At 51.6% G+C, this 24,770-nt stretch overlaps 1 protein-coding gene across 1 annotated transcript; it reads right to left on the bottom strand.

Annotated features, from left to right (window-relative positions):
• Positions 1-3,805: 3,805 nt before the first annotated feature.
• Positions 3,806-14,853, bottom strand: LOC131562154 (serine/threonine-protein kinase pim-1-like). Its single transcript, XM_058811722.1, has 7 exons — positions 14,784-14,853; positions 14,203-14,330; positions 5,721-6,308; positions 5,544-5,594; positions 4,980-5,346; positions 4,161-4,337; positions 3,806-3,912 (listed from the first exon to the last, which is right to left on the bottom strand). Exons 1-7 carry the CDS (start codon positions 14,851-14,853, stop codon positions 3,806-3,808), a joined length of 1,488 nt encoding a protein of 495 aa, XP_058667705.1.
• Positions 14,854-24,770: the final 9,917 nt, after the last annotated feature.

Consider the following 24,770-nt stretch of genomic DNA (forward strand, 5'->3'; position numbering starts at 1 on the left):
GTGCTGAATGAACAAACTGACAGCACTGCTAGTGTGGCAACATCTGCTTTCATCCTCCTCTTGGGTCCCTCCCAAAGCCTGGCCAGGGCCCCAGGAGGAACCAAAGGAGCTGACTTTGACCATACAGCCCCAAACAAGGCCAGATGTCAGATTTCATGGCCTTGTCTGGCTTCTAAATACACAAAGGTCAATACATGTTTCACTAGTGAGTGGCTACATCTATCTCAGTGCTAAAAACCATGCACATTTCATCAGGGAGCAGATACAAAGATAACCTTTGCTTGGAAGGTTCATCCAGAGGCCACCTTTGGCTCAGGGCCTGCTGTCCAGGCCTCACTCAGGGCTGGTGTCCAGGCCTTGGCACTTCAGGGACGTGGTTTAGTGCTGGGCTTGGCACTGCTGGGTGACCGGCTGAACTGGGTGAGCTCAGAGGGCTTTTCCAACAGAAAGGATTCTGTGATTCCATGATTATATCCACTGCATTCAGCTGGGGCTATTTTAGCAGCATTCCTTTGCTCCAAAAGTTCCCTCTTGCCCAGCTCCTGTGGCCTGAGCCTTCAGCTCCTTCAGCTCCTGGTGCTGAGCTGCTCATGCTGAACGAGACGGCTCAGAGAGAAGAACACAGTCCATGCAATTCCTTCTGGGACACGGAGAGGGGAGGCTGTGCAAACAGGAGCATTGTTTGCTGTGGCCTCCTCCTCTGCCCTTCACACCTTTCAGCGCTTTGAACCAGCCAAGAGCTTTCTCCAAGAGTGCAATGGAGCAGCTGCTCCTGCTCCCAGGCCTGGCTCTCTCCAGTCTCTGCCCTTGCCTGCTTCTGTCCCTCTTGCTGTGCCCTCTGTTCCCCCAGGGCTCGCTGGCTGCTGCCCAGGACTGTGGCACTGGCACAGATCCAGTGCTCCAGAGCCTCCTTTCTGTGCCCTTGCAGCTGCCTGGGCACAGCAGCCTTTTCCATCTGGAAGCTCCCCATGGACAGGGAGTGCCCAGCTCCGTTCCTTGCACAGCCTCCAGGAGCCCAGGGCTGCCATCTCCAGTCCCTGCTGGCCCTGGGGGCTCCCAGGTGCCTCAGGCTGCTGTGACACCGCTGCACACGGGAGGGAAGAGGGGCAGGGGCTGTGCTCAAAGTCAGCTCCATGTGCTGCTGCTGCTGCTGCTGCTGTGGGGTCATTTGTGCAGCCCTGGCCCAGAGTCAGGGATCAGATGCTGCCAGTCTCTTCCAGCCCTGGCTGCTCAGAGTTTGGGCCTTGGAGCCCCAGGTGGCCAAAGGCAGCTGCTGCTGGTCCCTCTGTGTGCCCGTGTTCAGCAGTGCTGCTCCATCAGTCTGTGCCCAGCAACGGGGAAAAGCCTCAGCCCTGCAGGGCCAGGAGCTGCCGGGCTCTGCCTGAGCAGCTCAGCCAGCAGGAAGGGAGCTGCTCCACATGGGAACCAGGAGCAAAGGACATTCCTTTGATAGGACATGTTTTCGATTTAGAGGGAAAAAAAAGGAAAAAGGAAAAAAATAGGTAAATTGTAAAAGATAAGAATAAAATCCAAGTGTTAGTGAAAAAACATAACACAATATTAGTGAAAAAACCAAAACATAAATGCAAAGATACATTCTTTGCATTAAGAGGTAAATGATCTTTTTCAAAAGAGAACTCAGTTCTTTACATTGTAAATGTGCTGATGGCATGGATCCATCTTACTGACCTCAGCAGCCTCTTAAAAGATTTTGGGCTTTGTTCCCAACACTGGTATTTGAAATTGTGCTCGAAGCAAGAGGAAATTGCTTTGTGCCCTTCCAGCTCCAAGCAGGACTGGGAATGGAAACTCTGTCAAAGCCCAAATCCTTTAGAAGATGACCTTCCTTCTCACCCTGCGAATGAGCTGCACATTCCCTTTGAAACTGCCAGGAGTTTCTTAGAGTCACAAAGTCCCACTTACAGCTTTTTGCTCTGGTTTGGAAGTGCAGAAGGCAATTCTCCATCCACCAGCTCCAGACTGCACTGCCTCAGGAGCACGGCCCACTCGCCAGCTTTGGCCCACTCGTGGCACTGCTAGAGGAGGAACAAAGTGCAATTGCACAATTCCAGCCAATAAAGAAGGAAGAATGGGACAGACAAAACACCCTGTGCAGATCCAGGCGTTCAGCTGCTACTGTGGAGAGTTTGGGTCCTTGCCAGTTGGATGTGTGTCCCCAGCTGCAATCTCTGGGCCTGCAGCAGAGTCTCACTCACCTGCCAAAGCAGAAAGCTCAGGCGCTGTGCTCGCAACGGGCTCGTCTGATGCAGAGCTGTCAGAGCAATGTGAGGGCAGAGCCAGCCCAGCTGGGCCCAGGGCTGAGCCCAGCTGAGCCCTGGCAGAGCCCAGAGCAGCCTCAGCACCCGCAGAGCCCGGCTGCAAGGAGAGAAAGCAGAAACCGCCCGTCAGCTGAGGGCTCCTGTGCCCTTGTGCCAAGGCCTGTGGTGCCCAGGCCATGCTGGCTGTGCCCAGAGCTGTGCCCAGAGCTGCCCATCCCTGCTGCCTTTGGCACAGAGCAGGAGGGCAGGACATGTGCCCAGCCTGCAGCCAGCCACTGCACATCCAGCCCTCAGCAGCTGCCCAGAGCAGGATGCTCCTGTGCTCGCTGCCAGCTCCCAAAAGCTCTGATCCCACCCTGCCAAGCACACAGGGACCCACCTCACGCCAGCCACGGCTGCAAGAAAAGCTGCTCCCAAACGATGTCCTCAGCCTTCTTCAAGGGCACGGCCCATCCACGCCACAGCTGCTCCCAAGCACTTCCCCATCCACACTGGACCACCTCGAATGCTCCCTCTGGAATAACAAACAACACATTATTGAAAAGAGTTTAGAGACAAAAAGGGAAAAAAAGAAAAACGGTAAAAACTCTTATCTCTGTCAGGCCCTTGAGGAAGGCCCAACCCCTACATGGTAGGGAAAAACCCAGCCATGGCTGTGAGAAACCCACACTTTCTCTCTTCCCCCCTGCACTGCCCCCCCAAAATCACGGTGACCCCGAAGCAAACAAGGGCAGTGGAGCAGCCCAGCCCTTCCTTGCCTGCACAGCAAAGCAGCTGTGCACAGGTTCTGGAGTCCCACCTCTGCTCCCACCATGGGCTTTGTTTGTGTCGGGCTCGCTGCCCCAGCCCCAGCCCGGGGCACGGTGGGTGCTGGGGCTGTTGGCAGGGCCAGGAGCCCACTCCCATTTCGTACCCACCCCAGCCCATCCTCCCAGCCCTGCCAAAAGCAGCTGGGCAGCCACTGAAGAATGAGTTGCATCTGCCCCAGCAAAGGGGGAGCCTTTGGTTCCCCGCCATGCTGGGCAATGCCCAAATCTGGCAGAATTTCCCTGGGTGGGGACTCACCTGCAAATTCCCTGTGGAGTTTGGCTTTGAAGAAGGTGCCAGAATCAAAGTCCATCACCTTCAGCCTCCCGTGGCCAGGCTGAGAAGAGCTTGTCATTACTGATGTCACCCTCGCTGTCTCCAGCAGCAGCAGCAGCAGCATCATCCCCACCCGGTACAGCTTCTCCAGGGGCTCCTTCTCCTTCCCTGGGGGCAGACCAGGCTCTCAGGGCTCTGCCCAGGGCCCCAGCTGTCAGGGAACCAGGACAAGCAAAACCAGCTGGGATGGCGGCCACCAGTGCTGGGCAGAGCAGCTCAGCTCCAGCACAAGGGCTGCGTGTTCCCATCCCATGACCCCGGTGCTGTGACACTGGCAGCACAAAAAACTCTGGGTTCCTTTGCTTCTGACTGCCAAGGCACATGTGGAGTAGGAACTTATCAGGGCTCTGGATCAAAGTGTGCCTGTGGCTCTCTCCCTTCTTCTATGGCAGAGGAATATCCCACATCCAAGGATCACAGAACAGGTCTTCCAGTGTGGGTCTGTCCAAGGAGTTCACGGATAAACACCACCTGATCAGGTCTTTGCACTCTGGGGAGAAAAAGCAGAAACTGAAGGTCAGCCAGAGAAGGCTCCTGTCTGCTTTGCCCCACTATTCCCATTCCCAGGCCATGCTGGATGTGCTCAGAGCTGGGCCTAAACTTTCCCATCAATTCCCTTTTTTGGAGGAGAGCAGGACATGTGCCACCTCCTCAGCAGCTGCCAGAGCGGGATGCCCACGACCCCGCTGCTGGCTCCCAGCACTGGCATTCCCCCCGTGCCCAGACAAGAGGATCCACCTTGAGAGAGCCGTTGTGGCAGCGGGAGCTGGCCCCAGCTGAGGTTCTGGCCCCTCCTGAAAGGGTGCTCCCCGCAGACCATCTGGTGCAGCAGGATGCCCAGGGACCAGACCGTTGCTGCCTCGCCATGGTACCAGCCAAAGTCGTTCCATTCCGGGGGGCTGTACGACAGTGTTCCTATGGAATACAGATGGAGTTCATCAGGGGGATGCTGCTGCTCCCAGAGCCTGGCCCCAGCATCCCTGCACCTGCGGGGGCTGCATCAGGGGCACACAGGGTGACCACTGCCCTCTCGCCAGCACCTGGGACTTGTGCACAAAGTTAGGGTTGGAAAAGAAGCCTCTGGTGCTGGAAGAGGGCAGCCCTGGCTAGGCTCAACCATGACATGCAAAGGAAAAACCCACTCCATGCTGGGGAAAAAACCTGCCCATATCCTCCCTGCCTGCATTGCCCCAAAAATATTATGAAGCCAAGGGAAACAGGGCGAGTGGAGCAGTCCAAGCCCTTCCTCTCATCTGCACACCAAAGTGGCTGGGGCACAGGTTCCGCCCTCCCTCTCTGCTACCCCCACCCACGGGGGGTTTGGTCGGGCTGGCTGCCCCAGCCAAGCCCCAGTCCTGGGCAGAGTGGCTGGCAAAGGCTGCCAGCAGGGCTGGAAGATGGCTGCCCACCCAGCCCTGCTCTAAAGTAACTCAGCTGAAGACTCAGTGCCCTGACTGGCAGCAAAAGGGAGAATCCCCGCTGCCACAGCCAGCTTGGGCTGGGAGATGTTGGGCCATGAGATGTCAGCAGCGGGAGCACAGCCCTGTGTAGGCTCACCTGCAAAGTGAGTGTAGACTGTGTCCTGCAGGTAGGTGCCACAGCCAAAGTCAATCAGTTTGGCCTGCCCGGTGTCCAGGTCAACCAGGATGTTCTCTGGCTTGATGTCCCTGTGCAGGACCCCGCAGCTGGTGCAGTGCCGCACGGCCTCCAGCACCTGGCGGAACAGCTCCCGCGCCTCCTCCTCGGGCAGGAACCGCCGTGCCCGAATGAAACGCTGCAGGTCCTGACACTGCTCTGGCCGCTCCAGCACCATCACGATGCAGTTGGGGAGCTCGAGCCACTCCAGCAGCTGGACCACACCGGGGAAGCCAGTAGACACCTTGGTCAGCAGCACAACCTCCAGGGGTGCGCTGGTGCCGTCGGGCTGCGGAAGGAGCACGACGCCGTCAGTGGGGCCGATGCCGTGCCGGGTCTGGGGAAGCCCTCAGCCAGCCCGGGATGCTCTGCGCCCTGCGCTGGCCCCACGCCCGCTCTCCCTCGGGGCGTCCTGGCGGCTCCCACCGTGCCGGGCCCCGGCTCATCCCCGGCCGGCAGCCCCGGCTGCTGGCCCCGCTCACTCACCAGCTCGCCCCAGTGCCGGACGCGGTTCCGTGGCACCCTTTTGATGGCCACCTGCAAGCCAAGGGCAGCAGCGGGGTGAGCTCGCTGCCCGTACTGCGAGCCCCAGCCTCCGCTCTCCGCCCTCCTCCTCCTGCATCCCCTCCTCCTCCTGCGCCCGCCGCCGGCCCCGCCGCTCACCGGGGCGCCGTCCGAGAGCCGCGTGGCCGCGAAGACTCTGCCGAAGCCGCCGCGTCCCAGCAGCGATCCCAGCCGGTACCGCTCCTGCAGGGCCTCCTGCGCCGTCCCTGCGGGCGGGACGCGGCTGTCAGCGCTCGGCCCGGGTCCAGCAACGGCCCCCGAGCGCCCCTCACCCGCCCCGGGCCGGCCATGCCCGGGCGTTCGCTCCCAGGAACGCGGCACGGGAGGCTCGGGGCCGGCGGCCGCGCTGCCGAGCGGCGGAGCTCGGGCCGGGGAAGCCGCAGTGGAGGCGGCGGGAGCGGCCGCGCCGCGTGTGTGCTCCGCGGGCCCCGGGAGAAGCCGGGGCCGGGGCCGGCGCCGGGGCTGTGGCCGGGGCCGGGGCCGAGGTCGGGTCGGGGGCCGGGCTCGGGCCAGGCGGAGCCGAAGGGCGGCGATGCCGCCCCAGCCCCAGGCACTGATGCCCGCCCAGCAGCGCCACCGCCAGTACACCCAGAGCCGGGCGGAGGCGAGACCGCGGCGGGACGGCCGGGGCCGGGCACGGGGCAGCCCCGCCCGGGGCCGGGGGCGGGCCGGGGGCATGGCCCTGCCCTGCAGGGGGGAGGGAGGAGGGGAGAGGAGAGGGACGCCGGACAAGGGACCCCGAGAGAAGGGTGCCCGACAGCGGGAAAGGGAGAGAAAGAGAAAGAAGAAGAGAAAGAAAAAGAGAAATAGAAAGAGTGCTTAAAACTATCTGTTTGCTGCTGCTGCTGTCGCCGCTGCTGCTGCCGCCGCTGCCGCCGCTGCAACTGAAGCACCGGGGCCGTTCGTCCCCGTGTCCGTTCCCCGCTCGCCCCACGAGCCCCACGTTCGAGCCCCGCGCGCCCCGGGGACAGCCCCTCCGTCTGCCCAAACACGGGAACTTTGCAGCCTTGAGCCCGGATGCAGAGCCCTGACTCCTGCACACTGGCACAGCGATCCCCTCGCTCGCTGCTGGGCATTGTCCTTGCTGAGGGTCAAACACTGTCGGGACACTTCCCTTGGGGTAGGATTCCCACCTGAGCCCAGCACTGCACTTACATCTCCAGTGTTGCTTTGCAGTAAAAACAGGGGAAGGAAAACTGTGTGTGGCTCATGGTATTTTAGTGTCTAAAAATCACTACGTCATCGATCTTAGAGATGAGATGCATCTGGAATTACTGGGATGCAACATGAAAAAGGGGAGCATAGAAATAGATAAGGGAAAACATCTTAGATTGTTTCTTTCATTTTCATTTTACTTCTGGAAAGCTGTTTCAGTTTTCCAGGAATCTCCTCCTGTCTGCTCTCCCCAAGAACCTCTCATGGAGAACGAGGTCAAGTTTCTGTTGCAAGATTTTCCATCAGGGAATTATGCCACATGTGAAGTTTTCATTGTGACTGTTCTGGTTTAGGGCAAATTTTGGGAGGAAATCTCCAAAAGGGGTCCATCTAGAAAGCAAGTTCAAGCGTCCCCTCCCCGACTAGTTCAGGAAAAGACTTCCCTTGAGAAAAGTTAAAAACCCCAGTTTGTTTAACAAGTAAAGTATTCACAAGCATGAAAAATGAATAATATTAAATAAAACCTCGGACAGTGCTGAAGAGATGGCAAATTCAGAAGGTCCTTTTTGTGGGTTGTAGTTGGCTCCCTCGGTCTCTTCTAAGTCCCTCTGGTGCTGGAATGCAGCGTCCCAGAGCTCGGGGGGCCACAGGTGTGAGCTGCTGCTGTCGGTGTTTGTCTGGGTTTTCAGTCCAGAGCAGGTGTAAACAGTTCCAAGAAAAAAGAAAGTCACAGTCCAAGGAACTTCCCTGCCCCAGCTAGCTAAAAAACAATTGCTAGACATGGGCTGTGAAGGCATCAGGAAGTTTCCAAGTCTGAGCACTGGTGGTCTCAGCTAACACCAGAGCTGGATGGTGCTGGAGCCAGAACCTGCAGATTTCCAAATTTTGGCTTTCTGTGCCAGCAAATCGCTGGACTTGGGCTGTGCCAGCACTAGGAAGTTTTCAGATCTGGGCACTGGCGTTGCCAGCAAACACCAGATCTAGGTGATGTCGTTGCCAGTGATAGAAATCTGCCAGATTTGGGCTCTGCTGGCACCGGGAAATTTCCAAATCTGGGTTCTGGTTACATGAAACGCAAGATGTGGGTGGTGCCAGAGCCAGTAGCGGGAAGCTGCCACAGGTTTTGGATTTCTGTGCCAGCAAATTGCTGCACTTGGGCTGTGCCAGAATAGGGAAATTTCCAGATCTGGGCACTGGCAGTGGCAGCAAACAGCCCATTTCAGGCTCCAGGCTCCAGGCAGGACTGTATCTGGATGCCTTCCTCTTTGTCTTCCTTCTTTCCTTCCTTCTTTCTTGGGATCCTGCGGCCAGCAAACTCCAGATTGTGCAGTGCTGGCAAGGGGAAATTGACAGGTTTTAGCTTACTTTGCCAACAAATTCTGGACATGGGTGGTGCCAGAAGAGGGAAATTGCCAGATGTGGGCACTGGCAGTGCCAGCGCACACCAGGTCTGGGTAAGGAATGTGCCAGCACCAGGAAATTGTGAAATGTGAACTTTCAGTGCCAGCATATTGCTGGAATTATGCTGTGCAGGAACCTGAAAAATTCTGGATCTGGGCACTTGTGGTGTCAGCAAACACAAGACTGGGTTGCTGTAGGTACCAGGTATTTGCAAGGTTTTGGCTTTCTTTGCCAGAAATCACTAGACTTGGGCTGTGCTGGCACCGGGCAATTCCCGCATCTGGGCACTGGTGGTGCCAGCAAACACCGGATCTTGGCATTGCCAATGACAGTAGCAGGGAATTGCCACATTTTGGCTTTCTTGACCAGAAAATTGCTGGACTTGGCTCTGCCAGAACAGGGAAATATCCAGATGTGAGCACTGGCAGTGGCAGCAAACACCAGGTCTGGGCACCTGTATTGGCATCAGGAAATTGCCGGATTTTGACTCTCTGTGCCAGCAAATTGCTGGACTTGGGCTGTGCCAGGACAGGGAAATTTCAAGATCGGGGTGCTTGTGCAGCAAACACCAGATCTGGGTGGTGCTGGTGGCAGCACCGGGAAGCTGCTGGGTTCTGGCTTTCTTTGCCAGAAAATTGCTGCATTTAGGTTTTGCTGGCACTGAGAAATTTCCAGATGCTAATTTTCTATGCCAGCAAACTGCTGGAATTAGGCTGTGCAGGCATCTGAAACATTCCTGATCTGGGTACTGGTGGTGTCAGCAAACCCGAGATCGGGTTGCTGTAGGTACCAGGTCTTTGCTTGGTTTTGACTTTCTTTGCCAGCAAATTGCTGGACTTGGGCTGTACCAGAATAGGGAAATATCAAGATCTGGGAACTGGCAGTGCCAGCAAACTCCACATTTCAGGAAGGACTGGATCTGGACCCGTTCCCTCCCTGCCTCCCTCCTTTAGCAAGGTGCCAGAGGGGCTGGACAGCAGCCAGGCAGAAAGGGACCTGGGGGCACTGATGGACAGCAGGCTGGACATGAGCCAGCAGTGTGCCCAGGTGGCCAAGGAGGCCAATGGCTCCTGGCCTGGCTCAGGAATGGTGTGGCCAGCAGGAGCAGGGCAGGGATTCTTCCCCTGTGCTCAGCACTGCTTGGGCAGCGCCTTGAGTGCTGTGTCCACTTCTGGGCCCCCAATTTAGGACATGGAGGGGCTGGAGCGTGTCCAGAGAAGGGTAGCAAGGCTGGGGAGGGGTGTGGAGCACAAGTCCTGTGAGGAGCAGCTGAGGGAGCTGGGGTTGTTTATCCTGGAGAAGAGGAGGCTCAGGGGAGACAAGGCGGTTTCAGGGCACAGGCTGGACTTGATGATCTCCAAGATCTTTTCCAACCTTGCTAATTCTGGGATTCTCCTGAACTACCCTTGGACCAGTTGCAGGAGGAGCTCTAGGCCTCCTCTTCAGAAGCTCCAGCAGCCCAGGACCCTCAGCTTCTCCTGCCAGCCCCAAAGCCCATCCTGTCAGTCCTGCAGAGCCTCTGCAGCTCCTCCTCACTGCCCAGAACAGGGAGCCCCAGAGCCAGACACAGCAGCCCAGATGTGCCCCCCTGGCCTGGGGTGCCGCTGGCAAGGGAGCAGCACCAGGCATTGCAGGAGCCTGCAGACAATTGATCTGAAGGCCAAAGCTCCTTAGCTCCTTCTGAAAGAGCAGGAACAGTTCCTCATTCCAGAGTGGTGGAATGCTGGGCACCGCAGCTCCGGGTGAGGACTGGACACAAGTTTGCTCCCACTGAGTGCTGGGATGGGTTCTGCAGGAGCTCTGGGCTCCTGTGCTTGCCAGGCACAATGAGGAGAGAAGGAGCCAAGTGCACTGATGTGGGAAATGGATTTGTAGAAAGTTTTTAGAGCCTAATAGAAGGCCCACAAAGTATGAATCTGTATATAAATCTTGAGACAAGAAATGCTAACTTAAAAATTTCCATGGAATAGGACAGATATTGTTGAGAGAGAAATGCAGCTGGAAAAAAGTTTCAAAAGATGGCCTTGCAAATAAGATTTTGGAAAAACAGAGCTATGAAAGATGCATTGTAGTGGGACCCACAAAGAGTAGTTTTAAATAATTGGCTTTAAGGCATCTACAACATGGCATGGCAAAAGGCTGATAGACCAAGAAACGCTTATAATGTATTATAATTAGGAAGTAATTGGCTTCTGATTGTGATGGCGCGTATTATAACATCTGTATTGTCTCACCCTTCTCATGAGACTGAAAATGGAATAGAAGTTTTTAAAACACCTCTCAGTTGCCCCATCTCTAGGTCAAGAAAAGAGTATTATCCAACACACTGACACACCTTTTCCTCAAGCATAGCCCAGCCTGGACCAAACACACTGAAAGGTTTCCCCTGTGGCCCATGTCTCGAAACATCAGGTCTGCTGTTTGACAACTCAGGTTGGGTTGGTGTCAAGGAGTTCCCTCAGAAATACTGGGTTTGTCTTCCTCTGTGCCTTCCCCTCAGCAGCCTTGGGGATGCTCCTGTGTGAAGCCATCTGTCTCACACAGTTTGAGACAACTTCAAACAGGATACTGTGCAATAAGTCGTCTCCTCTAAAGTGTTCCTGCAATCCCTTTCCAGCAATGGGAAATTATTACTGATAGATGAAAGTGGAAAACCCCCAACAGTTTATTATCAAACAGAATCCCCCATGACACGCGTTCCAAGAAGGCGCCGGGGTCTCTCTCGGAAGAACAGGAGCTGTCACGGAGCAGTTCCAGCAGCTGATGGAGGCTCGGGGACTCATCCGGTGTCGGCTTTCTCCCACGGCAGAGCTCCATGGGGCGGGCAGGGCAGTGAAGCAGCTGGGCTGGAGCCCCTCGCTGCCTTGTCTCCCCGGCGTGGCTCAGCCCACAGACTCTCGGGCTGGGAGCGGGGCCGCTCCGCTCCTGCCGGCACCGTGTCCCTGGGCTTGGACAAACAGTTTCCTGCCAGGAGAGCCCTGCACACTGCTCCACAGATCTTTCATAAAGGCCCAAACCAACTCCAAATGTAAATTTCCATGTTTTTCTTTTCGCTGCTGATTTATGTCCAGAGATATTTCAGGGACGCCGCTTGTAGATTTTCGGCGTTTCTCTTTTCTCTTTGCTCGGCTGATTTATGTTCGGCTGATTTATTACCGGAGAGAGCTCCGGGAGGCCGCTTGTTGGGTTTCTGGGCTGTTTAGGCTTGTAAGGTTTTCTGTGGTGCTGCTTAGGTCCAGGGATGGCCTTGAAGAGCCGACGCTTCAAAGGACGAGGAGAGACTTCTGATCTTGTCTCGGTCTTGGTGTTTATTAATTGTTTATCTAAAAGATTTTCTTTCAGCCCAACAGAGGTCTGCACAGCAAGTCAGCCATGGGCACACTCCGCAAGCCCCTGGGCGGTCACTTATCTTTATACCCTAAGTTACGTGTACAATATTTATCATTTTTCTCCAATACCTTCTACCCTTATTAACCGGTGCACTTTTAGTAATGACCAATCCCAAAGTGCCACCACCACCACAGAAGATGGAGGCCAAGAAGAAGAAGAAGAAGGACAGGACACGCCCCAATTCCTCCATCTTACTTCTTTAGACCCCCCTGTACCAAAATCCTAAACCCTGTGTTTTACACTTTAACTAACTTATCCCTTCACCATTCACCCAGTGAATTCCTCCCAGTCCTCATACAGGTCTCATCTCCTGTGTAGGATCAAAATCCTGCCACCAGACACTTCTGGCAACATTCCAGGATTCCCGAGCCCCCCAAGGGTGGTCTCGGCCTCTCTGCACCTCCATCCTGAGGTGCTGAGATCCCACATCCAAACACTCTGTCTGCAGCAGCTTTGCACAAAGGGCTGCAGCAATCCAGGACAGCTGCAAGTGAGTGTCGGAAGGCTCTTGTCTTGTTCCTGAAGGCAGAATTCTTGATGATCTGATGCAGTTTTATTCAGATGTAACATGAGAGCTGAGGTTTTCTTTGTTAAAATACTTTATGATGAGTAACAAGCCTTGGGAGCATGAGGTATAGGACTGACATGCCAAAGCATGAGCATATCCTCCAAAGCGGCCAGTCTAATTGTCCATTTTATTACTCTTGTAATTACTTCACACTAATGAGGAAAACCAAGCTCTGCTTGGAGGCAAAACAGGCATGGGATACACTACAGTCCCTCGCAGGCTCAGCAGGGCTGGCAGTGACAAAGCAGGCCGTCTGCTTCATTGTGAACCACTACAGAGCTGCATCCCAATCTGGTTTATGTAGCGTGGTATTATTAAGAGCTCCTTTTCTGCATGAGACACAAAAAGGAGATTCCAAATGATCTTCATGCAAGCATGCAGTAAAGAACTGCTCCTGCTATCCTAACAAAGTGTTTGCTTTGGCAATTACACTCTTCTCATTCATCTTTTGATGCAGACACGTCAGGTTTTCTCTCACACCCCTGCAAGGCTGGCAGTCTCTCTTTCCCATTTCCTGTTCTTCCCTAGAGATGGTGCAGTGGCTGCTTTGAAACAAAAAGCCCTGAGATCTGGACAGCTTGAAGGAGCATGAAATGCTAATTAAGTGCTCATATTGGTAACACCCAGGTCTGCACTGCCCAGTGCTCTGCAGCAGCAGCAGCAGGACCATGCATCATTCCTGTTGGTTGATGTTCATGTTTCTGGTGTGCAAGAGCAATGACTTTGAGGAGGGACAAAAATGCCCCTCTTCAGACAGTGGGTGTGCAAGGAGATGTGAAGTTTCACAGCCTTTTCTAGGATATTTCAGAAAGATCTAAGAGAATATTGTGGCATGGGGTAGGTCCCTAATTTTGTCTCCAGAGAAGTCCCCAAAGGGCACATTCACTCTGCTGCTGATGGCAACCCCATAAGCTCATGGACCAGTTTTCCCTGCAACGTTCCACCCTGCCTGGGCTTTGCTAGGCCGGGACTAGACCCAGAGCTAAGCAAACACAGGCAGCCAGGTGACATTGTGTAACATCAGAAGCTGGCAACCATGAGGACTTTGCTGTCAAAAGGTTACAGCTTGCACTGGGCCCAGAAGTGTTTTACCCTAATGCAAAGCAAATTGAAATGTGAAGTTTAAAAGCTTCAAATGACTATGAAAGGAAACTGCAGAATAATTTCTGGAAGGGCAGCATTGTCAATGATCATGCAGCCCACCAACAGCTGGAGCTGAATCCAGAATTGCTTCTTCCAGCTGGGCAGGAATTCATTCCGCTGGCAAGCACTGGTCCACGGGAACAAATGATCCCCTAGCTCTGGGCTGAATGGCAGCCAGGCTGCAGTGCAGATTTGAGGAACTCTTGTCACTTGTTATTGGCCTCCCAGGGCACTCATCCTTCTGCAAACAAGGTGCAAACAACACAGCTGCACTGCTGTCCCGGGTAAATATACATACAGGTGACTTTGCCAAAGCAGTGCATCATTTCCCAGTGAAATACATGACCTCTTCTTACCTATGGAATTGTGATTAAAGACACCTGTGAGCCAGATCAGTGGGAGATTGCAAAGGAGCAAAGCTTTGGGATTTGGGCACACTTCTCTTGGTTTCTTTGCTCAGGCCTTTGGTGAGCACAGAACACACCTAGGTAGAAAACCTTTGACTAGACAGGATCTTTTGGATCCATTGTCCCTCAAACAGGTCAACAGGTGACTGTTGTAATGCTAAGTAACAAAGAGCAGCACAAATGACACAAAGATAACATGGCCAAAGTGGAAGAGGAGAGGCCCAATGAGGAAAGGATGTGGTGAGACACTGGCACATTGAGTGAGCTGCACTCCCATAATCTCTACGCCAGCAGGTCCTGGTCTCACATTCTCCTCTTGGTTTTTTCGATTTTGTTTATTTATTTACTTTTTTTTCATCATCAAAATGAAATATATAGAATTAAAGACATGTAATCAAAACTTAAAGACAGAATCAAAACACATTAATTCCAAACTACATCTAAAGATCAGAACATATGTACATCTATAACTATGAAGCCTAACGCATCAATCCTATTCTTCAAGCACTCTCCATACAGGCGGCAGCTTCTTCCTGAGCTTGGAGGATAGAGAGCTCTTCTGGATGGGAGACAAGGACTTTGTGGGTGAGAGAACATCAGAAGTGTCCCGAGACAACTTCTCGGTAAGACCATAACCAGTCAGATCTGCAAAGCGGAGACACAAACTTTAACAGAGGCCTCCATGCAAACCTGAAGCATCTGAAGCTCTGTATTTCATGGGACACATTTCCTGGAGATGTGGAAACAGCTGCACAGGGAAACATGCTCCTGCTGGCAGACACTGAGGCAGGCCAGGGCAAACCCTGAGCCACTTGCCCAGAGCTGGCACAGGCCCAGCCTGGCCTCTGGGCTGCCCTGGGACAGCAGGGAGCCCAGAGCCCTGTGCTCCCCAGGAATGGCTCAGCTGCACATGCACCCTCCTGCTCCTCTGCCTGCCCCACAGCTCAGCAGCCCCACAGCTCCAGGGGCACTGGCAGCAGCACAGCTCATTGCAGGGGCACATGCAGGGCACAGCTGTTCCCTGGCAATGTGCACAGCCTCTCTGGGCTGCCACAAGACCCTTCCTGCCAGCAGAGATTGGCCCAGCTCCCCCCTCACCTCTGTGTGAGGCTGAGCCATGACTGCCCTTCATCTTGTCCTCCATCTGGAGCTGCTTCAGGCCCCCCATGCCATGACTAGGAAGGGCAATGGAGAGAGCAGGGGCAGATGCACACCCTTCCTTAGGATTTCGTCATTTTTGGCACAGCTCAAAAGGCAAATCCAGAGGTTTCCAACTCAGCGCTTCCTCAGCCTTCTGGAGAACATCTCGCCTTCACCAGCCCAGCATTTTGGAGAGGTTTTCCCGCACATGTGGAGGCTTGCTGGCAGCACATTCCTTCAGCTGGGTGCCCATCACCTTGCAGAGGGCAGAGGCCAGCTTGGTGGCCACGGTGCGGACGCTGGCGCTCCGCACAGGCAGCGCCTTGTTCTCCAGGCAGGGCCAGAGCACGGGCAGGGCGTCGCGCTGGGCGACTCCAGGGCTCCTGGCATGAACCCCCTGCACAAGCACTGCCGGGACAGAGACACAGCTCCTTACCCACCAGCCTCACTGCAACAAGGATCTGCCTCTGCTTCTGCTTCTTGCCAGCCTCTCTGGCCAAGAGCAGCAAAACAGCACCCAGAGCCCCTTGGTCCAGAAAGGGGCAAAGCAGCTGAGCATCCTGGAAACAGAACCACCCACCCCTCAGCACTAATTGCTCTCACCAGAGCCTTGTCCCTGCGGCAGACTTCCTACCTTTACTAAATTATTTCACAATCTCTGCATAAACAATGAATGAAATGTCCAATTGCCTTTGATTTCCATTAAGAAGTTGTCTAAACCCACACTGAAGATTTGGAAATGCACCATAGAGAGGAAATGGAGAGATTTCTAATAAAAGGGATGATTCCATTTTTGTAACTTTGATGCCAAGTGCCAAATGTCTAATCTGGCTCTTCCCTGTGCTCAGTGGCACACAGCAAAGGGCAGGGTTAGAACACACCTCAAAACTCCAGCCCACCAGAGATGGCTGCTGCCTGACAGCTGGATGAGAAACATCAGTGACCAGCTGGGGTCTTTGGCAGAATGCTTTTGGGGCTTCCAACAAAGAGCTGTTTCAAACCTCAGGGTGTCTTAGATAATTACTCAGACCCCATTGCCTTGGCATTTGGGCATCTCCACATTTTAATGCCACTTCCCCTCTCAATCTTAATGGCATTTTTTCTTATGATGTCCACTTGAATAAGGGCATAGAGAAAGAAAAATGCTACACAGGGGACTCAAATATAACCAAAACACGAGTGTTTTCTCATGTTGTCTCTGAAATATCTCTGCTCATTTTCTGAACTGAACTATATCAAACACAGACAAAAAGTTACTACCAACAGGCTTCTTGCATGGCAGATTTGGCTGAGAGATCAAAACCTGAAATGCTTTGGAGACCATTCTTGTTTTCTGATCAGACAAAATGTTATCTAGCAGCCATTTAATATTCTGTGGTGGAAGAGACTTAATTTTCTCTATGCTGTTAATCCACCAGCAGTCAGCAACAATGAAAGAGCTCCTACAAGTACCCAAAACCAATTCTGCTTAGCAGGAAAGGGTTATGGAACCCATTTTAAAATGGGAATTCATTTGAGTTTAAATGCAATTAAAGACATTGGTGACTACTGAACAGGAGGAGCACCTGTCTGTTCCTACTATATTGCAGAGAGAGCATCTGCTCTTTCTAAAGTACTCCAAATTTATGGTTAAATCGTTTTTTTGAAAAAGATGACCTCTTTTTCAAAGAACAGCTAAACTAAATTCCCTGTTGCTGGAGATGTACTTTATTAAAATGCTCTTTAAAGGGCCTTTGACATTCCCAATCACTGAACATGCCCTTTTGAGATTCCTAATGAAGACACAAAGTGTATTAAACCTTGCATTCAAAGATGTTGGCATAATTAGCAGTGGATTTAGCCCCAGTTGAAGCAAGGCTATCAATCATCTTCTCTGCTATATATTGAGATTATCCTTTTTCCATTCCTTGGCTCTGGCTGACACAGCAAGCTCCTCTGAGGAATCAATTATCAGCTGCATTTGTAGCATTTTGGGCAGCGCTGACCCAGGCAGACACTGTTTGCACACCCTGAAAGGCTCAGTCCAAGGCCCCTCTGACAGCACAGGCAGGAGCCTCAGCACTCTGCTTCTGTCCCTGTGCCCCAGAGGCTGCCTTGCACTAAACCGGTGCCTCTGGTACCTCTGTTGAGTTCTGACCTAAGCTGTGACTCCCAGGCCCTGCACGGTTCAGCCTCAAAACTTTCCAAGAGAAAAACAAGAATTCTGTGAGGACAAAACAAACTGATGCCCTGAAACAGCATTGGCCACCATTTCCCCTCAAAGATCACAGATGCCCCTGAGCTCCCCAGAGAGGAGCCAGCTGGGGCATTTTTAGCCCTCCCTTTGCTGGAGGTGGTTCTGAGATGCCCCAGTGAGAGCTCAGCCCCAGGCCGAGCACCGCCCCCATCTCAGGTGCTGCCCAGCTCTGCAGCAGCCAGGGAAAACCTGCCAAACCCACCTGCCTTGGCCATGGGGCAGCAGGGACACGCTCAGCACCTCCTGGTTTGGAGGAGCTGCTCTGCTGTCTGCTCACAGGCATTCCCTGTAAATGCTCCCTGGGAAGAGCTCTGGGCTCAGAAGGGGAGGCCAAGCCTGTGATACGCTCGGTGACATCCAGCAGGGCTTGGCCACTCAGGTGATTCCATTGGTAGCTGAACTCTTTCAGCAGGGACACTTCATCTACAAGGGAAACACACGTTTCTGCTCACTTTTCTTAGGTCATAGGAGAAAGGGCAGGGCCAACCCCATGTTATAAAATAAAGTACATTTCTGTGGATTTTTGAATCCTTTTCTTCTTTCCTTCCAGCCTACTTGGCAGGGTTTTAAATTCCAAAATAAAAGCTCTCCTTTTGTCGGTTTCTCGGCTGTTTTATGGCCTGGAAAGGCTCGGGGATGGTCTTGGGCATCCCGCGCTCCAAAGGATGAAAAGTGGCTTCAGGTTTTTTCTCGGTCTTCAGTGTTTATTAGTTGTTTATCTAAAAGATTTTCTCTCGGCCCGACAGAGGTCTGCACAGCAAGTCAGCCATGAGCACACTGCGAGCCCCCGGGGCGGTCACCTATCTTTATACTCAAAATTATGTATACAATATTTATCAATTTTCCCCAATACCTTCTACCCTTATTAACCGGTGCACTTTTAGTAATAACCAATCCCAAAGTGCCAACATCACCACAGAAGATGGAGGCTAAGAAGAAGAAGAAGAAGAACAGGACACGCCCCAATTCCTCCATCTTACTTCTTTAGACCCCCTGTACAGAAATCCTAAACCCCGTGTTTCACACTCTAATTAACTTATCCCTTCACCATTCACCCAGTGAAATCCTCCCATCCTCATACAGGTGTCGTCTCCCGTGTAGGATCAAAGTCCAGCCACCAGACACTTCTGGCAACATTCCAGGACTCCCGAGCCCCCCAAGGGTGGTCTCGGTCACTCTGCACATGAGTCCTGAGGTGCTGAGATCCCACATCCTTTCACATTTGTAAATCCAAAGTTGTTTGTTGTAGCTGGAGCTGTGTTAAAACATTTCACATCAGGGACCTCAGGAGTTCAGTCACATGGAAGCAGCGAAAAGGTTTTGCATCCCAGAGCACAAAGGAAGAGCCCCATACTTGGGTCACAGAAAGGCACTGAGTCAGGCAGTTCCTGAGTTCACAGAGCAGCTGGGGAGGAGAAAGTGGAAGCTCCCCTTGAAGACCTGCCTCTTCCACACTCCTTTTTGCAGGCATATTTCCCCACTGCAGCATTCTCAGAGCTGACATAAATGTGTGTGGCAAAGGAATTTAGAGCAGCCCTTGCCTATGTAGTTAATTGCTGTGGCCATCTTGCCCCACGCAAAATAACATGTGGAACAAGGCATCCTTGACAGCTGGGTTCATACCTGTTTGATATAAAGAAATGAACTTGGTGAATCACAAGTTCCCCTTTGAACATAGAAGACAAAGAAGAAAAGTGGAAAATAGGCAGCTAATGCCTCTAATGTAGAGCCTTGCAGGTGGCTGCCCTGCAGAAGCTCTGATGGGTCAGTGTCCCTTCATGCCAACAGCAAAGCTGTTCATTTGGGAAGTCAGACGGGGCCCAAGCAAACTCCAAACTCCCTTTGCCTCTGAACTGTAGCAGAGCTGCAGCCCAGGACTTGCTCTTCAGACAAGCAGCACAGAGCCAAGGGCTCCTGGGACTGTTGGGAAATGCTGATCCCATTCCAGCCTGTTGGGGATGGTGCATAAGGACTGCACCTGCACAGCCTCTGGTGGGTGTCAGCTGCAGTGTTCCCCAGACAAGAGCAGCTGTCGAGGCACTCAGCGCTCTCTTGTGCAGGAGAGACAGAGACGAAGCTGAGGAGAGTCCCTGCCAGGGCTCAGCCTTACCCAAATGAGCAATGGATTCTCCCAGTGCTTTCACAGCTGCCCCACAAACCCTGGGATCCTTTGAGTTCAGGTTCTTTGTTATTCCTTCCACCAAACCAATGATCATCGGGTTCAAGGCATCTTTCAGGGCCCCTGTGATTTCAGCCAGCACGTCCAGCACCCTATGCTTCACTTTCTTGTGGCTGTCAGATATTCTCAGGACAAAACAATCAAAAATCTGTGAAGAGAACAAGCAATGTGAAAGCTGGATTCAAATGCCCCTGTTTGAAGAGTGGCTGTAGCAGTCAGCAATGTCAAAGATGAAAGTGATCCTTTCTGTCAGGTCAGCACTCGCTTGCACAATTTCACTGTTTTCCTGTGGGCCACTCACTGGAATGGTGGCACAGCCTCATGCTGGTTGAAAGATTTTCTTCTGTTTTTAGGAGGTTTGGCTGGGGACTGAATGGTTGCTATGGTATTTCTCTCCATCTATAAATCATTAAATCAATTCCATTTATTAATGCTAAAGAGTACCTTTGCTTTGAATGGAAGCAGATGTTTACAATGCCTGGTTTTCTATACAGTTGCCTCAAGTACTGAGGGCAATTATGATTCTGCCAAAGCTATGGCTGGAGGAGATCTAAGTTTTCTTTGTTTGTCTCAGAGCCAGTGTCTGGAGAAGAGCAGGGCCCTGATCAACTCTTCCAGGATCCAGACAATTTCTCTAAGTAACAGGTGGACTTCTGAAATGTAATGTGCTGTACAGCTCTCATTAGAGCAGGTTCAGTCCCTTGACAGCCTCATTATCAGGCACCTTTCCCTGGAGAAAGGGAAAAAGCAGCTACTGGGAGGAGAAGGCAGAGATGAGTCCTTAGCTGTTTTCCTCCTTTTCCAAAGAGAAAAAAAGACTCCCAAGAAGGGTGAGCACTGTCTTTACCAAGAGGAATAGGAACAAGGATGGAAATGAGTAGCCAGAGCTGTGCCTGTGTAAGACAAGATGGAGTATATAGAAGTAATCTTTAAAAAAAACAACTGGGTCTAAACCAACCCAGCCTGATACTTCTCTTCCCTGTGCAAACCCATTTTTGGTCTGGAGAACAATTGCCATGCTTTCAGGGGCTGGATTCCCTTCACTTCACCCAGCTGGGAGTAGGAGAGAGCAGCAGTTACACCAGCAGAAAATTCTGCCATCATCTGATGAACAGCATCAATAGGCACCTGCCAGACAAATACAGCTGGACTGAAATAACTTGTCCTGAAGCCTGGACCTGAATTACATTTGTCTGGGTGAGAGGGACCAGCGTGTCCCAAACAGCCAGGACAGAGTGCCAAGACACACTGAATTAACTTTGCTGCTACAGGCTGAGGAAAGGAGCTAAAGGAAAGGAGCAGCGAAGATACCCCACATACTTGGGCAATGTTAGTGGAGATGAGCTGGGGGCTGGTTGTGCACAGGTCTAGGAGGAGTTCCACTCCTTCCATCCGTGCCTGAAAACCCCTTGGCTTCCAGGAGATGGTGAAGCTTCTGGAGCAGCTCCGTTTCTTCCACAGCTGGAGGTGACGTGACCTGGGCTTTTGCACGGGGTAGGAGGTGTCCATCAGAGGGAGATTTCACCCTGGAAAATAAAACCAAATGAGGACCTGGTGGTGATAATTATCGTAGCATGGCATCCCCATAGTGGAAATAATTAGCATTGACTCCATGATTCCAGAAGGCTGATCAATCACTCTATCATACTATACTATACTATACTATACTATACTATACTATACTATACTATACTATACTATACTATACTATACTATACTGAAACTCATTGCCCTCACAGACAGTCTGATACAGACAGACCAGATTGGGCAATTGAATCCAAAACACCATCACCAGTGGCCAATTAAGAAATTACCCTTTGGTAAACAAATCTCCAGAACACATTCCACGTGTTCACAACAACAGGTGCAGCAAGTGAGGATAAGAATTGTTTCTCATTCTTTTCTCTGATCTTCTCACAGCCTTCCCCAGGACAATGCCTGGCAAAGTTGTGCCTGCTGCTCTCTGTGGAGACAGCTGCAGCCACAGACAATACCTGCAGTTAATTGTGAGCAAAACATCTTGAGCAGCTTTCCTAATTATGTGATTTCAAGCTGCAAAGTCATGGGGCTCTGAAGAACAACATGGACCTCATGACAATCATTACAGGAGACAATCTGCAAGTGACATTCTCACCAGTGCTCACTCAGGAAAGCCAAGGATGAGATGCATCTGATCTATCTTCAGATGGCTGCCAGGGCACACAGGTCACTTTGCTTTGTGGAGGAAGAGAGACACTACTGCCAAGTTTAAATGCCTCCTCATATGGGACGTGTGTGTCTTAGAATAAGGGAACTCATCACTCTGGAGAAGTGTCTCTGCAACCAGGCATGACAATCTGGAAAAGTAGCTCAGATGCATCTGAACAGATAAACAGGGCCATATTTGAAAGATTCAGAAAATCAGTAAGAGAGATAAAAACAGAAGCCAGACATCCCAGAACTACACTCACATTTCATTTGCTTCCCTGGAGACCAGATGCACAGCTTCACAACCCCACCGGGAACAATTCTCCTGATCAACCTGTCTCTTCCATGAGCACAGGAAGATGCCAGCTGTGCTACTGAGGCATGTGGTCACTTTCCTGCCACTGCTGAGCAGGACAGAGCTAAATAAATCCCCTCTGCTATCAGAGCAGAACAGGTACAAGCAGCTCTGCAGCTGCCATGAAGAGACAGCAAGGAGCAAATTCCTGTCTTAAATGCTGATTGCAGCACAGGGGGAAATAAACCAAACATGCTGTCCATCAAGCAGATTACGTGAAGGACAGGAATTTCAAAGCAAAAAGTGCACATTGAGACACCTGTTGACTGAAGTTGTTCAGGAATTGCCTTGCTCCTTACTACTCAAACTTGGCACTGTTTGAGGGTAAGGAAACCACGATTCCGCCAGGCCAAACCACACGGATGAGAACTGCATCTTTGTGGAAGGGCATCTTGCTTCCAGACTGAGATTTCTCATCAAAACACCCATCTGAAAAAGACTCCACTCAGGTGAAAAAAAGCCTTGTTTGAATTTACTTGTCCCAAGTCATGCAGCAGAAACTTGGCTCTCTCCCAGCCTCCACAACACTGCCCTTGCCACTGCACTGGATCGTCTGAGCTGCCACCAATGGGTGTCTGTTTGTCTCTCCATTTTTGTGGAAACCCCTCCAGAGAAGTTGTGTTCAGCACAATGCACCAGTAGACATTTTTTATCCTAGAGCATTTGTAGGGAAAGGAAACAATCTGTGGCATTGGTCATCTCTGCCAGACAGTTTTTCCTGAGGAAGAGGCATGTAAAGCTTGTCATGTGTTTGTCACATCTGACAAAAGTGCTCAGTACCGTTTGCCAGCAGACAATGTGGCCTGGGGCTCCTCTGAGCCATCGTTCCTCTCCTTCACCGGCTCCTTGACAGATGGGCCTTCAGCCTTCTGGTTTTCCATCCCCGACAAAGACACAGAGAAACCCCATCAATCTTTAGAGTATAAAACAGGAAATTCCCTGTTGAAAACACAAGTTAAAACCAGGATCACTGCTACCAAGGCTTAGGGAAACATTTCCTAACTTACAGATGAAAACAGACCAGAGATTCAGTGATGCCAACTCTTTGTTTTGAATAGCCCAAGGCAGGTTATGGGTGCTACCAGACTCAGCAGCAGTCTAAAATCCCAAATTCCTTAGTCTTGAGCATAAATGGGAATAATGCAAACTGGCCGGCAATTAGTGTTTGTGAAGGAATCAACAGAATAAATTGGACTCTTTGAGGGTTGGCCCAGTGTGTTGGAAGTTGATTTGGTTCAACACTCACTCTCCCTGTGCCTGCACAAAGGCAGGCTCCCCTCTATAATGTCGATAGAAAAAATAAAATTGCCTCCCTCAAACAAACAAAGGATTTTCCCCGGGATGCTGCTGAATTCACCAAGCTTCTTCCAGCCCCACATGGCTGGACAGCAGGGCAGTATTCCCAAAAGACAGACAGTCATTGTAGTAACTAGGATTGGCTTGGACATCTTTTGTAAATTTGGGAATTTTCTTGGCACTACTACTTCCAGTGTCCTTTGCAAAGACTCTGTTATCTTCAGAAGCACAATTCTCACTTAATTGCTTTACAGGGGGCAGGGTAGGGAGAGCATGGTGGGTGCTTACGCTTAAATGTAAATCCATTTTCTCCTCTTTCCCTTTCCTCTTTGTGACCAGTATTGAAAATATTCAAAGCCCCACTTTTCCCTAGTAATATCAGTTCCTTTGTGGTCTGCAGATGAACAGGCTGAGGATTAACAGCTCATTCCGAGGAGCAAAATGATTCAGCAGAAGAGGAATGAGCTAAAGACGGATTGGGTATGTTTGATCTCATATTAGCAGTGGCAATACTTGCACAAAGGAGACATTTCTCCTGCCAAGCACTTATTTTCTTCCTAATTCTTGTCAGAATATCTTCCAGGTCACGGGGGGAAAGAGATTGTTCCAAAAGTGTTGTAAATTGTTGATGATTGAGCAACATCTTCACCATCTCCTGTCCATAATGCCTAAGGAAGGAAGGAAGGAAGGAAGGAAACAAAACAAAAGTGAACAAACACAGGAAGAGCGTTACCAGAAGAGACTGATACCTTAAACTCATCAGGTGCAATCCCTGCACAAGAAGGCATTGCCTACTCAGCAAAGAGGGAGATTTACCTCACTTGACACTGCACAGTGCTGTCAGCTGAACACAAGAGGCAAGAGGAGAATGTGGGGCCACAGAAAAATACCATTTCACTCTGAAACTGGGGGTGTGCTTCTGTGGCATCAAAGGATCCCAGGGAACAAGCAAAACACATCTGCTTTGTTGTCAGAGCCTAATAGCAGTGTCTTGCTGCCATTGCACAATAATTTGCCTTTCTTTACCTGGCAGGGAAGCCAGGACAAAACACCTCATGCATCCTCTTGATTATTCTATACTATGGGTATGAACAGGGGCAGCTAGTTGCTCTGGTGTTCTTGGCAGCTATTCATGGGAATTTCATCACCAAAGGAAGGGGATTTTGGTGATTTGGGTGGATTTGCCAGTAGGAAAACACAGTTTTCTTCAAGAAGAAGTTTGGAACTCACTGAGCCACAGATAACAGCATTCTAGAAATCTGCAGAACAGGTTTAGAAAGACTGAATATTTTGGCTAAAGACCCCTGAAATATTTCTGGAAAGTCTGAAGTTAATGAGAAATGGATGTTTGGGATCCTTCAGTGATGAACATTAGCCAACACTTTGGCTTTGTGTTGTGTACCTAAGGCCAAACAAAAGTGTTGGACTGGCTGATCTGAGCTCCTTTGATCTCAGTAAAGAATCCTTCAAGCCACAGGAAAAAGGTGGCAATGCTCCTTTTTGCTGGCCAACCTCAGGTCTCCCAGCACAGCCATTTGCCCAGGCAGCCCAGAGCAGTGGTCACAGTGCCAAGGCTGACAGAGCTCAAGAAGAGTTTGGACAATGCTCTCAAGCACATGGAGTGACTCTTGGGGTCACTGCACATGGCCAGGAGATGGGCTCGATGACCCTGATGGGCCCTTCCAACTCAGC

Source organism: Ammospiza caudacuta, chromosome 10 (genome assembly GCF_027887145.1).
Source record: "Ammospiza caudacuta isolate bAmmCau1 chromosome 10, bAmmCau1.pri, whole genome shotgun sequence".
In the NCBI taxonomy this organism is placed as follows: Eukaryota; Metazoa; Chordata; class Aves; order Passeriformes; family Passerellidae; genus Ammospiza; species Ammospiza caudacuta.